We start from the raw sequence: 13421 nt of genomic DNA, 5'->3' as shown, positions 1-13421 counted from the left end.
AACCTGCCACGTTCGTCACCGGGACAACACAGCAAGTAAACGCACACCGTTGTCAAGGCGGTTGTTGACAAGGAGAGGTCCTGCTGGGAGATCAGAGGAAGCGAGAGCTGTAAAGCTGCTGACCTTCATGGCGTCCGCCAACAACTCGAAGAATGTGACCCAAAGCATGGAACCAGCCGCAAACCCCAGTCCTAGGAGAGCATGAGGTATAAGTGTTAGGTAGGGAAAGAAGAACGACGAAGGGAAGAGGAGGAAGAGGAGGAAGAGGAGGAAGAGGAGAAAGGGAAGAAAGAGGAGAAAGGGAAGAAGAGGAGAAAGCAAGGAGGAGGAGGAAGGAAGGAGGAGGAGAAATCGTTCATGCCAACAAAGCTCGCCCCTCTGTATAGCACAAGTGGTAGGAATTGCAACGTACCGACAGATTGCCAGAAGATGAAATGGCGAGCGAAGATGAAGACAGGCACGGCGATCAGCGGCTGTTATAAAAGATCAGCTCATATGGGCTAATCCTCATGGTCACCTGAGGCATGCTGGTGAAGATTGCCCACAAGATGGTGCTGAACTTGCTGACTGTTGAGAAAACGTTCATCTTCTACATAGAGAGGAGAGAGAGAAGGGAAGGAAGGGAGGGCACGGGAGGAAAGGAGGGAGGGAGGTGATGTGAGGGAGGGGGAGGAAGGAGGGGAAGGGAGGGAGGGAAATATGACCTCCTCTGGGCATGAGCACGAGGGCGACAGCCAAACCCTCCGGGATGTTGTGCATGGCAAGTGTGGCTGCAAGAACAGACAGTCACGACGTGACGAGTCGACCACCTGCTCTCCCTCACCCGTCACCATCGCACCCAAGTGTGCTCCATCCTTGCCCGTGAAACTGACTCCGATCCCTGGAAGCTAGTCAGCACAGGAGGGGCAGGCGGAAGACGTACCCAGTCCCTCAGAGAAGGAGTGGAGGGTCATGACGGCAACCATGAGGAAAACTTTTCTGAGATCTTTCCCTGTGAGGCTCCCGAATTTGAGATCCTCGTGCTTCTCAATCCATGACTTGGACGAGATCACGAATCTGAGCACGGGAAACAATTTAGATCACTACCCCTGCTCCCCTCCCCTCCCTCCCTCACCCGGCCCCCAGCAGCAGTCCAGCTACCACCCTGACAGGGTGCGAGACAGCCATGTTGAACAAGGTTGAACCGTCAGGCTCTAGAGTGAGCCCCTCCTCGACGAGGTGATAGCAGGCGGAGATCATCATGCCAGCAGCAACAGCGTTGGACAGGCCAAGCCAGACATCCTGAATCTTGTGCATGAACAGGAGCGGGATGACCCCGAGGCCCGTCGAGAGCGCTGCGATCCAACCGTAGTAGAAGACATGCTGGATGGTGTGAGGAGCGCCGATGGGATGGAAGCTGCTCGGCTTAGAGAGGTGGGTGATGGCTGCCATAAGGACCACAGCTGAAAGCTCCGTGAAGCTGACTGGTAGCATGTCCATGATTGACTTCCTGACAGGAGCAGGAGGAGGGGGGGGAGGAGGAGGCTTCTTGAAGAAAGGACCGAATCCCCCGCCCCTCAGGCTGAGGTTCTCAAGTTTGCTGAGGCCGAGGGTAGCAGAAGCACTGTGAAGCGAGTGGGCAAAAGAGGCGCAGCAGATCCCAACCAAGACCGTCAACCACCTGTTAGCGCTATCAACGCGGAGTTGAACAGACATGTACAAATAGAGATGTAAAAGCCGAACTCATGAGGCAAACTCGTGTATGATGCACAAAAAGACTAGAAAGTCGCAGTTTTCCTTGCCACAACACAAGAAAACCATCGACATGGCTGAGGATCCCAGCACGGGAGTTAGAGCCTTGTATATCGGATGGTTCGAAAGTAACAGTTCGCATGAGACGTCGAGGTAAAACCACAAGAGTACATCAACAAACATTGCCAAGAAGCATCACAGCCCCCCTGATTCGCACTATCTCTCACACAAAGGCACTTGATCTGTCCGTCTACTGCAAGAGCACGTCCTCGACACAATCTCCTTACTGCCCCTGCTGCCCCTCCTCCTTCCTCCCCTCCTTCCTCCCCAATCATACCATCTTCCTTGACCTTCATGGCTGCTTCTTCAGCCTGTTCTTTCCTCTTTCCTCCTCCTTTTCCTCCTCCTCCCCTTACCTCCTCCCGCCATTCGTCATAATTCCGCAGGCGGCCGGCGCCTCTCAGTTGGTTAGGGGTGGTACTGAGAAGAGGGTGGTGGGGGTCATTAGTGCAAGGGTAGTCATAATTTCAATGATTGATCTGCTGTGGATTGTGGGGTAATACAATGGGAAATAAGGGGTATCAGGACTGAAGAACGTTGAATTGGGAATCTTCTAGGGTAGGGTGATACCTTTTCGGGGGTGTTATAAAGAAGGGTACGGTAATGGAAGCAGGTGGGGGTAGTCTCCAAAGAGAACTAGCAGTAGAGTAGGGCAGCAAACAATTTCTAGACATCTTCTGCACCCCATGCTGCTCATTATTCCTTTCCCACCAACACCCTCCTCCTACTGCTCCTCCTGCTCCTGCTCCTGCTCCTGCTCCTGCTCCTGCTCCTGCTCCTGCTCCTGCTCCTGCTCCTGCTCCTGCTCCTGCTCCTATCCCTACCCCTGCTCCTGCTCCCCCTGCTCCTCCTGCTCCTCCTGCTCCTCCTGCTCCTCCAACAGTAGGCTGAACTGAGAAAAACATGGACGACGATCTATGAATGTGCGGAATAGGCTGGACTTGGAAGGAGGAAGGAGACGAGCGGCAGGGTACGAAGGAGAGAGAGATGAAAGAGAGGAGAGCTGTAGTTCTTGCATGTGAGGCAGAAGACTTGGTGCATCTCACAACAACATGCGATGTCTCACCCGTTCAATGACCTGCTGCTCTTTCTCGCATCCGATCCCTGGTTTACAACAAGACAAGACGAGCAGCAAGGTGGTACTCTCCCACATGCCTCGTAAGACCGATCACATAATGCTCTTCGTCTTCCTCTTCCTCTGCTTGTCCAATCTGTCATCGGTGCTGGTCAATGCTGCATCAGAGGACAAGAAGCCTTTCCCGCTCGACCTCAGGCCGGCGCAGCGCTACATGATCCTGCATTCGCCTCCGGCTGCTGCAGCGTTTGAAGGGACGCCATGTCAGGTGCAGGTGGTGATCGAGGTGAGAGGCAGAGAAGACGAGTTGAGGTGAAGCTGACAGAGAGTGGAAGAGCGTTGGGGTCGACGCGTCTAGACCTGACGACACCCTTGCTCTTCTTGTTTACGTCGGTTCGAACAATCCGGTAGACCTTGTCATGTCTTGCAACCTTTGTGTAGGGATCGAAGTCATCAAGACATTCTGACTTGCTGCTGCTGCTGCTGCTGCTGCTGCTCATCAGATGGAGCTGCCGATCCGTGAAGGGCTGCTACATTTCAACGCTGTCGTGCACGAGGCCGGAACGTTCAAGATCAAGATCTTTGCGATAGGTGTGGTTGTTGATGTGATGCTGCTGTTGAAGGGAAAGAAATGACTGCCCTCCATCATGCAGATCGTGAGAGAAACCCGTCGAGCTGTGTGAATCCCATCATGAGAACGTTCACGTGCTCCTCTCCTTCAAGGCCACCCAATAGAGCTTCTCCAGCTGTTGAGACCATCCGGGAGTTTGACGGGATCATACGAGGAAAGCCCAAGTCGCTTCTCCCCCTGCAGGCTTGTTGAGAGTCGAGTGAAGGCAAGTTGACTAGCAAGGCAGGTGCTCGAGCCTGTGGAGCGACGTGGCACTGGCGGCCAGCTTGCAGATCCCGAGAAGGAGGTGGCGGCAGTAGTGGAGGAGGAGGAGGAGGGAGGGAAGTGCGAGGGAGAGTGCAAGGGAGACGCGCTGCTGACCGCTGTCGGCGAGCTGTTCGGTGTTGAACATGGGGAAGAGAACAGCGAGGGGAGGGTGAGGAGGGGACTTGACCGTCTCCTGCTCGCTGCTCGACAAGGAAACCTCCATGCTAAGGCTCTTTACTCCATCCTCAGTCACCCGAACCCTCTGGATCCGGAGGCTCCGCCTGACCTGCGGGACTGTGCCGACGAAACCATGGCGGGAGGGGTTGGACATCCGATATGCCACATGGCGATGGGTTTTCGTTTCTGGAGAGGACTAGGTGTTGAGCAGAATCTGACGAGAGCGATGAAACATTACAAGGTGAAGTGAGAGTTCTGTCAGGAGTTCTGTGGTATTTTGATCGAAGGAGAAATGTTGGTGTGTTTGCAAGTAGTGCAGGTTGTTTTGTGGTTTTTGCAATGGACATGTTCGTGTGCATAGCAGGGATGAATTTCCTGACAAGGAGTGATTTATATCCTTGACAGATAGCAGCTGAGATCTCAGTTCGGACAAGCGAGACGCTCTGGAGCACTTTCGTGAGCGAGAGGAAAGGGAGGAGGAGGCAGGGGACTGCGAGACTCTTCGAGTACGACGATTTATCGCAAATCTTAGAGGATTTGTCGGAAGATTATCGATCAGAAGCTCTAGCGGGCAAGGGGGTGGGCTGGAGTGAATTTGCTGGGTCGCGGGAGAGGGACCTCTCGACGTTCCAGCAGGATTTCTTGTACGCTCTTGACAGGATCTTCACTTCCTATGTGTGGGGGCGGGATCACTCCGTCCCTCGCGGAGACTTCGAGGGAGCCAGCAAGGCTGCAGCCGTCAGTGCCAGGGGCGGGGACGTGAAACAGAAGCTCAACCTCGGGACTCTCGCGCTCCTCGGCCTTGGCATGCGCAGGAACGAGACGCTCAGCACCGTCTTGTTCGCAGGGGCCGCTGGGAGTCACTGGGGGAAGACGAACATGGGGCTGTGCTACGTGCATGGCGGCTGCGGAAACATCTCGATCGACCACGGGAAGGCACGAAGTCTGCTGGAGGAGGCGGCAAACGTGGGGAACACGCAGGCATCGCTGCTGCTCGGGGCCGCGATCAGGCAGGGAGACTTAGGATACGCGATCAACTTCCCCTCCTCCCGCGTCCTCCTGGAAGGCGCAGCGAGGAGAGGGGAGGTAGCGGCTGTCTGGCATCTGGGCTTGATGGCGGAGGGAGGGGAGGGGAGGGCAAAGTCGCACGCTGAGGCCGCGCGAGCCTTCAAATTTGTGGCCGAGCGAGGCCTGCTGAGCTTCCTGCTGACCAAGGCAGAGACTTCCTTCGTGGCCAACGACCACGTCGGGGCGTATCTGCGGTACAAGCTCGCAGCTGCTTGTGGCTGGACCAGCGGCATCGCCAACTTGGCGTACCTGGTGGAGCAGGGAGTTGCTCATGCGCAGCAGCAGAACCTGACGCTTGCAAGGACCCTCTACTCCATCGCTGCCGTCGAAGGGGATGCCCCCAGCAGGTCCGGAGCCAGTCGATGCTTGTCCTGTGCTGATCTCGATGCTTGCCCCGTGCTGATCTCGATGCTTGTCCCGTGCTGATCTGTCTTGCCAGGAGGAGGCTGGGGGACATGGAGTACACCGGCGTCGGAGGGGAGCAGAACTTTGCGGCAGCGCTGGAGCACTACCTTATGAACAAGGAGGACCCGCACTCGCTCTTCAACGCCGCGTGGCTGACGGAGGAGGGCAGGGGAACAGCAAGGAACCTCACTCGAGCCAAGACTCTCTACCTCGAGGCCATGCAGGCGGCTAGGATGCGGCCGAGGAACGCGGAGTACGGGCACATGAAGCCGCTGGGTGTCCTTCCCATCCAGCTCGCCCTGTTGCGCCTGGAGCTGCAGCAGCTGCTCCACCTCGAGTCCTTCCCGCTCAATGCCCTGCTGGAGAGCGTCGGAAGGCAGAGCTGGACGTGGGTGGTGCCTTTTGCCTCCTCGTTCGACTGGCTCAGCAGCAAGCTAGGCCTTCCCACCTCCTCCTCGGATGGTTTTCCGTCTTTCAAGGCCCCGCCAGCCTGGTCAGGGGAATCTGCTTCCAAGTTGAAGGGCAGAAGGCAAGAAGGGGAGGAGAAGAACGAGGAGGAAGAGGAGGAGGGGGATTTGACTTTTGTTCTCTTCGCTACCCTGGTCGGGTTTATTGTTGGGCTTGCGATCGCCGCCATCCTCCGCTAGTCAGCTCCTCTTTTCCTCTCCTTCCTTCGTTAACGCGTGCGGGTCCAACTTGGCAACGACCTGACGTTGAACATGTACAAGTAAACTGACAGACGTCTCGGCGTCTACTCCGTAGCTCGGGTCCCCGCGGGTCCGGGCCGCGCCGGTCATCGGTCTGCACTCAGTACAGTTTAGCCTGGGCCCATGATTAGGCCATCTTTTTAGATATGAGTATAGGGCCAAGTCAGAGTCTCCGATTGGAGGACATGCAGGTCCAGGAAGCAGTTGAGGCCTCAAATCGGGGGCCGAAGAAAACGTCAGAGAACAGGTAACCGTAGGCCCGACAACCATTGGATGCAGCTCGTGGGCGTCAGCCATATATTTTACTTATGTTGTGTTCTTTCTACCATTTGGCACTAAAAGTCGTTTTGTATTATATAAACAGAGCCATATATTTTACTTATGTTGTGTTCTTTCTACCATTACACGGTCTATAAGTTTTTGTATTATATAAACAGAGCCATATGTTTTACTTATGTTGTGTTCTTTGTACCATTTGGCACTACAAGTCGTTTTGTATTATATAAACAGAGCCATATATTTTACTTATGTTGTGTTCTTTCTACCATTTTACTTATGTTGTGTTCTTTCTACCATTTGGCACTACAAGTCGTTTTGTATTATATAAACAGAGCCATATATTTTACTTATGTTGTGTTCTTTCTACCATTACACGGTCTATAAGTTTTTGTATTATATAAACAGAGCCATATGTTTTACTTATGTTGTGTTCTTTGTACCATTTGGCACTACAAGTCGTTCTGTATTATATAAACAGAGCCATATATTTTACTTATGTTGTGTTCTTTGTACCATTTGGCACTACAAGTCGTTTTGTATTGTATAAACAGAGCCATATGTTTTACTTATGCTGTGCTCTTTGCACAGTCAAAAACCTTGTTTTAAACAGACCCATACATTCTCTCCCTTCTCTCCCTCCCTTCCTCCCTCCCTGATCAGCCATGCTTCCATGCTCGCTCAAAACTCTCCTCGCTGCCGCCTTCGCCGCCGCCCGCGCTGCCGCCCGCGCCCCCTGGCCAGTAGCACCTGCGAGCTCGTCTATGCCAAATTGTACTGGGATATCAAGACCAGTGATACCCTCACTCAGATCGTGCCCCCTACCCTTGGTTCGGCTCCGCGGCGGTTCCAGCGTTTCCTTGCCTGCCGACCTCTCTGAACGGCTGAGCTTGTACAAAGACATTGTACAACGATCTGATCGAGGGGAAGATGGTAAGATTATGACTATGCTGTATGCGAGAGAACTCCAGGAGATTGCTAGGCTAATCAATGAAACTGCACGGCTGATGGAAGAGAAGCGCGATGAAACTGCAAGGCTGATCAAAGAGAAGGAGGCTATCAACGAAGAGAAGCGAAATGAGATTGCAAGGCTGATCGAAGAGAAGCGCAATGAAACTGCACGGCTGATCAAAGAGAAGCGCAATGAACACAAATGGCGTGAGAAGGTCTACTCATCAAATTTGGCTGAATGTTTGGAAAAATAGTCTGCCTCGATGCAGAACGCGTTGCAACTCTGAACAACAGGGCTTTGATCGAGATTGGAATGCTGAGAACTTACCGCAATATGAGCATGAGCGATGGCGTCAGCAAGACTGTAAATAGTCAACTACTGATGGGCAGGGACTCGCTAAGGCTGAGCACTCATTCAAAACAAGTGTGTCAGGATCTGGCCCAGTACGACTTTGGTCTAGATGAAAGGTCAGTAGCAAAAGAACTGTCGGGGCTGATGCACGAGATCTCAAAATCGCTCCACAGCAAAGCCTTTCTGCCAAACGAACCGCCAGGGTACTATGTAGGAGGGTCGCCACCTTTGGCACAGGCAGTCGCTTGCATGATCACGTATCTTCAGAAAAACGACCTGATAACGAATGACCTGATGGTCTATCTGATCGATGGATCAAAGAAGCCGAGATGTAAACTTCACCAAGGTAAGGTTTTACCACTGATGGCCCCCACCTGGGCAAGTTAAGCCTCGCAGCCGGATAAGAGTGGAACGATGTGATCGGTGAAGGGATCGGGCACAGTGCATTGAGTGTGTTTGGAAGATGAAACTTTACCGTTTGGCGCGCTCAGCACAATCCTCCACTCTTCCCGTTTTGTTTTATCAGCTAGTTTAGTAGGACCCAGGAACTCTGGTAGACTTCAACTTATGGAGATCGTTGAGTTCCGATTGTGATCGACGGTGAGCTGTTCTTCAGAACGGTCAATCGACTATTTAACAAGCGGGTGTATCTCCAAGACAATAGCAAGTTTGGTCCCCAGGTAAACAGAAACCAAGTTACCGTACCAATCGGGTGCTATTTTGACCCATTACTCGCAAAGTTTTCATTGCAGGGAATGCACAATACGGGGATCAATTTTACGTTCGCATTCTGTGTGACAGTCCGTGCAAACGAACTAAGACAACTTCGGTGATTGGCATTGTATGCTGAATCCTCTCAGTCGTGTTATCTCACATACGTTGATACTCGCGGAGTGCCTACTTTCATAGTAAACAAAATCTAACTCCAGTCAGTGTGGACTCCGGGAGCCTGTGTTGACAATTAGGTCTTACTTGTTGATTGCGAATCAATCACACACGGGATTCCCAAACTTCGATTAGTCTGCTCTACTAGTCTGCTCTACAGCTTCGTTACTCTAGTGCCCTACAAGATCCCTACAAGGTCCTGAGTCACCTCTGATGCCTTTTAAATGCGACTCTCTACGATTGTCTCTTCATCGGCCCCCCTTACCACCCGGGCATTACGCGCCTGAGTCCTGAGTCGTAAGGAACTTCGGAAACCGTCATTACAGTGACATGAAATTAACAAAACTTAGAAGACCCACGCCGGTGGGTCTTCTAACAAAACTCAGAAGATCCACTTACAGGTTGATGACAGACGTTATATGGTCTAGATTGTTTGGAACCCCAATTCCAGCTTGAACAACATTCTTGAAGACACGCCAACTGTTAGCGGCAATCTGTTTGTCAACAACAGATCCCATCACGACTTGAATCATGGTGAGCTGAGATCAAATGAAGATTGATCTTCTCATGTTTGTTTATCAGGTAAGCTTCGTGCATCCACATGAACAAGCAACACAGCACTTTTCTTCCTTGGCACCTTCCTTCCTAGCAGAACAAGGAACATACGTAACATATTAACATGCTCGTGACGATATCGACAGCAGACAAGTTTCACGACAAAACAAAATAATGTAGGGATGATCTAAGTGTATCGACTACTTGCTGTTGGTGCTCAACATGTGGAGAAAAGACGATTTGAATGAATCCATGACAGTGGATCAAATCTGAAGCAACGTATCTCAATGTTGCATACATAGCTTGACTTCATATCCTTACATCTTGCGAGATGACAACCTGTACAGTGGAGTGAGCTTTCTGCGTCACATCATTTTCTGCGTCACATCATCATGCTGCCAGAGTTTACTTCGTGTCACAATAGATCTGCATGCAACTTTCCAGCGCATTTGCAGAGTCATGTGCACAAGAGTTCTCTTGCAAGCCTGAGTGGACTGATTCCAGATCATGCTTAATGGAATGCGTACATTCTGATGATGCCTTGACCAAGAACAATCGTGTTACAGAGTATTGCTACTCGCTGCATGCGAAGCTGCTACTGTCTAAAACACTATAAAGTTCTGAAGATCATATCAGTGCACAGCATGCAGGTGGCGAGCTTCCGCTGAGCTCAGAACGAACCGCGCTTGAAATCAGGGCCATGAGCTTTGAATCATGCTTGATGGAACACGTACACTCAGCTCAGTTCATGCTTTCGTGACCTTAGTTGGATGTTCATACACCTTGCCAATGCCCATGAAACATGTTGCCTCTCCCATTCCAATGCATACTGTAAATCTGAGGTACAAATTTCTCACTGACATCAAATATCTTGAACTATGCCAAATCAAAATCCTTGATTGCATTATGAGGAGGCATAAGCAGGCTGCTCGTTGTCCCATCTTGTTTGTGAGGGCATGGCATGAGTGAAGGTTGAGCTGCTTTGACAAACAGCACTGGATATCTAGTGCAACAATTTACATCTCAAGCATTTGTTTATTGATAAAAACATAACATTGTCGACTATGCAAAGGAAAAATCATCACAGCAACACTTTGATGGTGCTTGATTCTGAACTTGCAAGATTAGATTACGATAAGGATGATTGTATAAACAAAAGCAACACAACGACCGTGTTATCAAGATATCTCATCGACATCATGTTCGAATCTTGATGCTCTAAAAAGTATTGTAATTTGTACCATTAAAACAAATAAATTAGTATTACAGGACCCACCCCTGTGCATTTCCCTCTCGGAGTCCTACCACGCCTGTATCTGTGTCAATAGACGGGTATCTGAGTCAGAGCCCCACAGGAAAAGGAACCCCAAACCCAACAAGCGAACGTAATGGGTCTCCGTCAAACCGGGCCTGTGAGCGAAGCGACCCTTCCATTCAAGTTTATCAACACCTCCCCATATTTTCCCGCATATATCACAGTGTTTGACCCTTCAACGACAACGATGAGTGTTTCGAAATAATTTACGGATGCTGCAGCTGACAGAGCTGCCGGACGTCCAGTTCACAAAGGCGATGTTGAAAGGTCACCGGGTGATACTGGCGCAACTGGCGCAACTGGCCCGCGACGGGTCCTCCGGGACTCGGAGCTCCTGGTGCTCCTGGTGCCCCCGGTCTTCCCGGAGTCCAGGCGCTCCTGGTGCCCCAGGGATCCCAGGAGTTCCTGGGGCGACTGGCTCGCAAGGCCCGCAAGGAGCAACAGGGTCAAAACAAGGAGCCACAGGACCGCAAGGAGCCACAGGACCGCAAGGAGCCACAGGACCGCAAGGAGCCACAGGACCGCAAGGAGCCACAGGACCGCAAGGAGCCACAGGACCGCAAGGAGCCCCAGGACCACTGGCATCGGGAGCGGTCGGACGGCACAAACTGCCCTGAGATTGTTTTATTAGACAGTCAAAATAATGAGCTTGTGAGATTTGGCGATTCAACCGTATCAACTCAAAACGTCATATTGCCAAGCACAGGAGGCGGAACAACATATAATTTTGACCCTGCGCAGTTCTTAGTAGATGATAACAATAATGTTTATTTATTTGATGAATACACTAACGATACGTATAATACAACCAATTCAGCTTTACAATTGACATTGTTCAATAAATCTGTTTCTCTGATATTTGAGGATAAACAATATGACAATGTCTTGTTTCTATTGACAACGGAATTCAAAGATTTGATTGAAAGAGATATGGAAGAAGGAGATCCACCATTACCATCGAAGAGGATCATACGAACGGTACTGGACGAGAATTCTGTATCTTGGGCAGGTTAGAAGTTGCCATTTATGGCATTATTATCTCTGAAACGTTGAAACAGGGAATGCCCCAAAAGTTTACCGGATTCATTTCGATCAATTAGACGCAGACTACTTCTGTATGTGGATCACGCATCTGCTAAGCGTTTCACCGAACAATGGTTTTGCAACTTACAGTAATCATCGATCGGCAATAAACAGCTTTTTCAGAGATTTTCAGAAAGACCTACCGCTGGAATTCAAGAATGCTCTTCAAGAATTCTATGTTGGCCTCAAGAAAGATCTGAATCAGATGGATGCAACAGGTGTACTGAAGATAACAACAGGCAAAGAACCTATGAGCATGACAACCTATCGTTTGTTTTGCAAAACCATGATGTTTTCCGACAAGAGAAATTACATCTTCGCTCGCACCTTTCTCATCATTTGTTGGAGTCTTATGTGTCGCGCTGGAAACGCCTAATCTATTCAGTTCAACCACATGTGCTGGAATGAAGATCATCTCCAAATTTTCTTTGCTCACTCGAAAACAGATCAGAGCGGTGACAAGCCCAGAGACCCCAGGAGAGTCTATGCAAATCCAATTTATCCAGAGATCTGTCCCATTTTGGCATTAGGAATCTATTTGCTTTGCTATTTACCAGATGAACTGTCCCTGTTTCCAGGCAGATCACAATACAAGCGTTTCATGCAGGTTGCATGCAAGCGTTTCATGCAGGTTCTTTCAAAAATAATGATGCCACCGAATCAATCAGCAGCCCCGAGTCCCTCTGACACTGACGAGACCGCGGAAAGGCATGATGATCATAATGGTATGGATGCAGTGCAGACTGCAGTCACTGCCCATCTGCGTTCACTCGGTTTACAACCAGCGGATCTTGGAAGTCACTCTATTAGGAAGGGCAGCAACTTATTGTTCATCCGGGAGTACTCACTGTCCATCGAGCAGTGCTGTGTCTGAGCGAGCAGGAAGGCCAATGGAGCAGTTTTCAACACCTATCTACGATATGAAGCAGCAGGTGATGCATTTGTTGGACGCGCTTCCCATCGACTCGTCAGAGTTTGCAATTCTTCCGCCGCATTTCAAAGAAGCTGATTCGTCAGGGATGGTTACAAGTGCGATTGAGATGCTGTTCCCAACATTACCAATGTGCATGTATGGAGTTGCGGAGTTTGCCCTCGCATCCGTGTTATACCATGCAGACTTCCTGAGAACGAATTTGCAGAGGAATCATCCTCTTTGGAAGTCAGCCTTGTTTCAGGACGAAGCTATGCTGAATACTTTGAAATCAATTGTTTGCTGCATGCCAAAGGAAGCAAGGGGCAGAATGGAAGCGACAGGCATTCCTCCACACGTTCATCAATATGTCCACTGGCCAATGACAAGGTTATTGCGTCCCTAGAAAAAATACAAAGAGAAGTTCTGGAGTTCAAGCAATCTAGCCGGGGCAACCAGGCATTGGCAGAAGGAGTTTCGGAGAGGCGACAAGTTGGTTTCGTACCAAATGAGTCTGGACAATCAGCAAAGGATTTCATTCGCCAAGGCTTGCTAGAGAATCGAGATGAGTTCAAAGCTATCATACGGGAGGTGATTATGGAGACGGGAGGGAAGCAAGTGGATCACAGAGAGATGTTCAGCAAAGGGGCCCCCAGGCTTCAGGTAAACTACCTGACGTTGAACATGTACAGGTAAACTACCTGACGTTGAACATGTACAGGTAAACTACCTGACGTTGAACATGTACAGGTAAACTGACAGTCAGACGTCTCGGCATCTAGCAGGCGGCTGCCGCAGCAGGTCCGATCGCCGGGTCCGGGCCGCCGCCGGCGCCGGTGACATCTGCACTGAGTTTCGCCGAGCAGCGCTCCGGAAGCTGTATGAGGAGAATCTGCTCCGGATGCGTCTGTACACGAGGTGCCAAGAACGGAGGGAGGGAGGGAGGGGAGTGGAGGGAGGGGAGTGGCAGGCAGGCAGGCGAGGCAGGCGAGGC

The 13421-nt window shown here is 50.8% G+C and overlaps 5 protein-coding genes across 5 annotated transcripts; 3 read left to right on the top strand and 2 right to left on the bottom strand.

Moving 5' to 3' along the window:
• Positions 1–15: 15 nt before the first annotated feature.
• On the bottom strand, positions 16–2186 carry GUITHDRAFT_85286 (hypothetical protein; the record flags this gene model as incomplete). The annotated part of the gene is made up of 8 exons (XM_005837601.1): positions 2148–2186; positions 1115–1660; positions 923–1056; positions 824–880; positions 705–770; positions 518–567; positions 413–473; positions 16–191 (listed from the first exon to the last, which is right to left on the bottom strand). Exons 1-8 carry the CDS (start codon positions 2165–2167, stop codon positions 16–18), a joined length of 1110 nt encoding a protein of 369 aa, XP_005837658.1. The 5' UTR covers positions 2168–2186.
• Positions 2187–2966: 780 nt separating this feature from the next.
• GUITHDRAFT_103631 (hypothetical protein) lies at positions 2967–6040 on the top strand (the record flags this gene model as incomplete). The annotated part of the gene is made up of 6 exons (XM_005837323.1): positions 2967–3152; positions 3202–3273; positions 3370–3471; positions 3724–4161; positions 4326–5335; positions 5428–6040. 6 exons carry the CDS (start codon positions 2967–2969, stop codon positions 6038–6040), a joined length of 2421 nt encoding a protein of 806 aa, XP_005837380.1.
• Positions 6041–7041: 1001 nt separating this feature from the next.
• Positions 7042–7581, top strand: GUITHDRAFT_135087 (hypothetical protein; the record flags this gene model as incomplete). Its single annotated transcript, XM_005837322.1, has 1 exon — positions 7042–7581. One exon carries the CDS (start codon positions 7042–7044, stop codon positions 7579–7581), a length of 540 nt encoding a protein of 179 aa, XP_005837379.1.
• A 3099-nt stretch (positions 7582–10680) lies between these two features.
• Positions 10681–11019, bottom strand: GUITHDRAFT_135086 (hypothetical protein; the record flags this gene model as incomplete). The annotated part of the gene is made up of 1 exon (XM_005837321.1): positions 10681–11019. One exon carries the CDS (start codon positions 11017–11019, stop codon positions 10681–10683), a length of 339 nt encoding a protein of 112 aa, XP_005837378.1.
• Positions 11020–12557: 1538 nt separating this feature from the next.
• On the top strand, positions 12558–12833 carry GUITHDRAFT_67002 (hypothetical protein; the record flags this gene model as incomplete). Its single annotated transcript, XM_005837320.1, has 1 exon — positions 12558–12833. The coding sequence occupies one exon, from the start codon at positions 12558–12560 to the stop codon at positions 12831–12833; it is 276 nt and encodes a 91-aa protein (XP_005837377.1).
• Positions 12834–13421: the final 588 nt, after the last annotated feature.

The sequence above is a fragment of the Guillardia theta genome (assembly GCF_000315625.1).
Source record: "Guillardia theta CCMP2712 unplaced genomic scaffold GUITHscaffold_14, whole genome shotgun sequence".
NCBI classification, from domain to species: domain Eukaryota; class Cryptophyceae; order Pyrenomonadales; family Geminigeraceae; genus Guillardia; species Guillardia theta.
The sequence above is the reverse complement of the archived record's forward strand: the minus strand, read 5'-3'. Positions and strand labels throughout refer to the sequence as shown.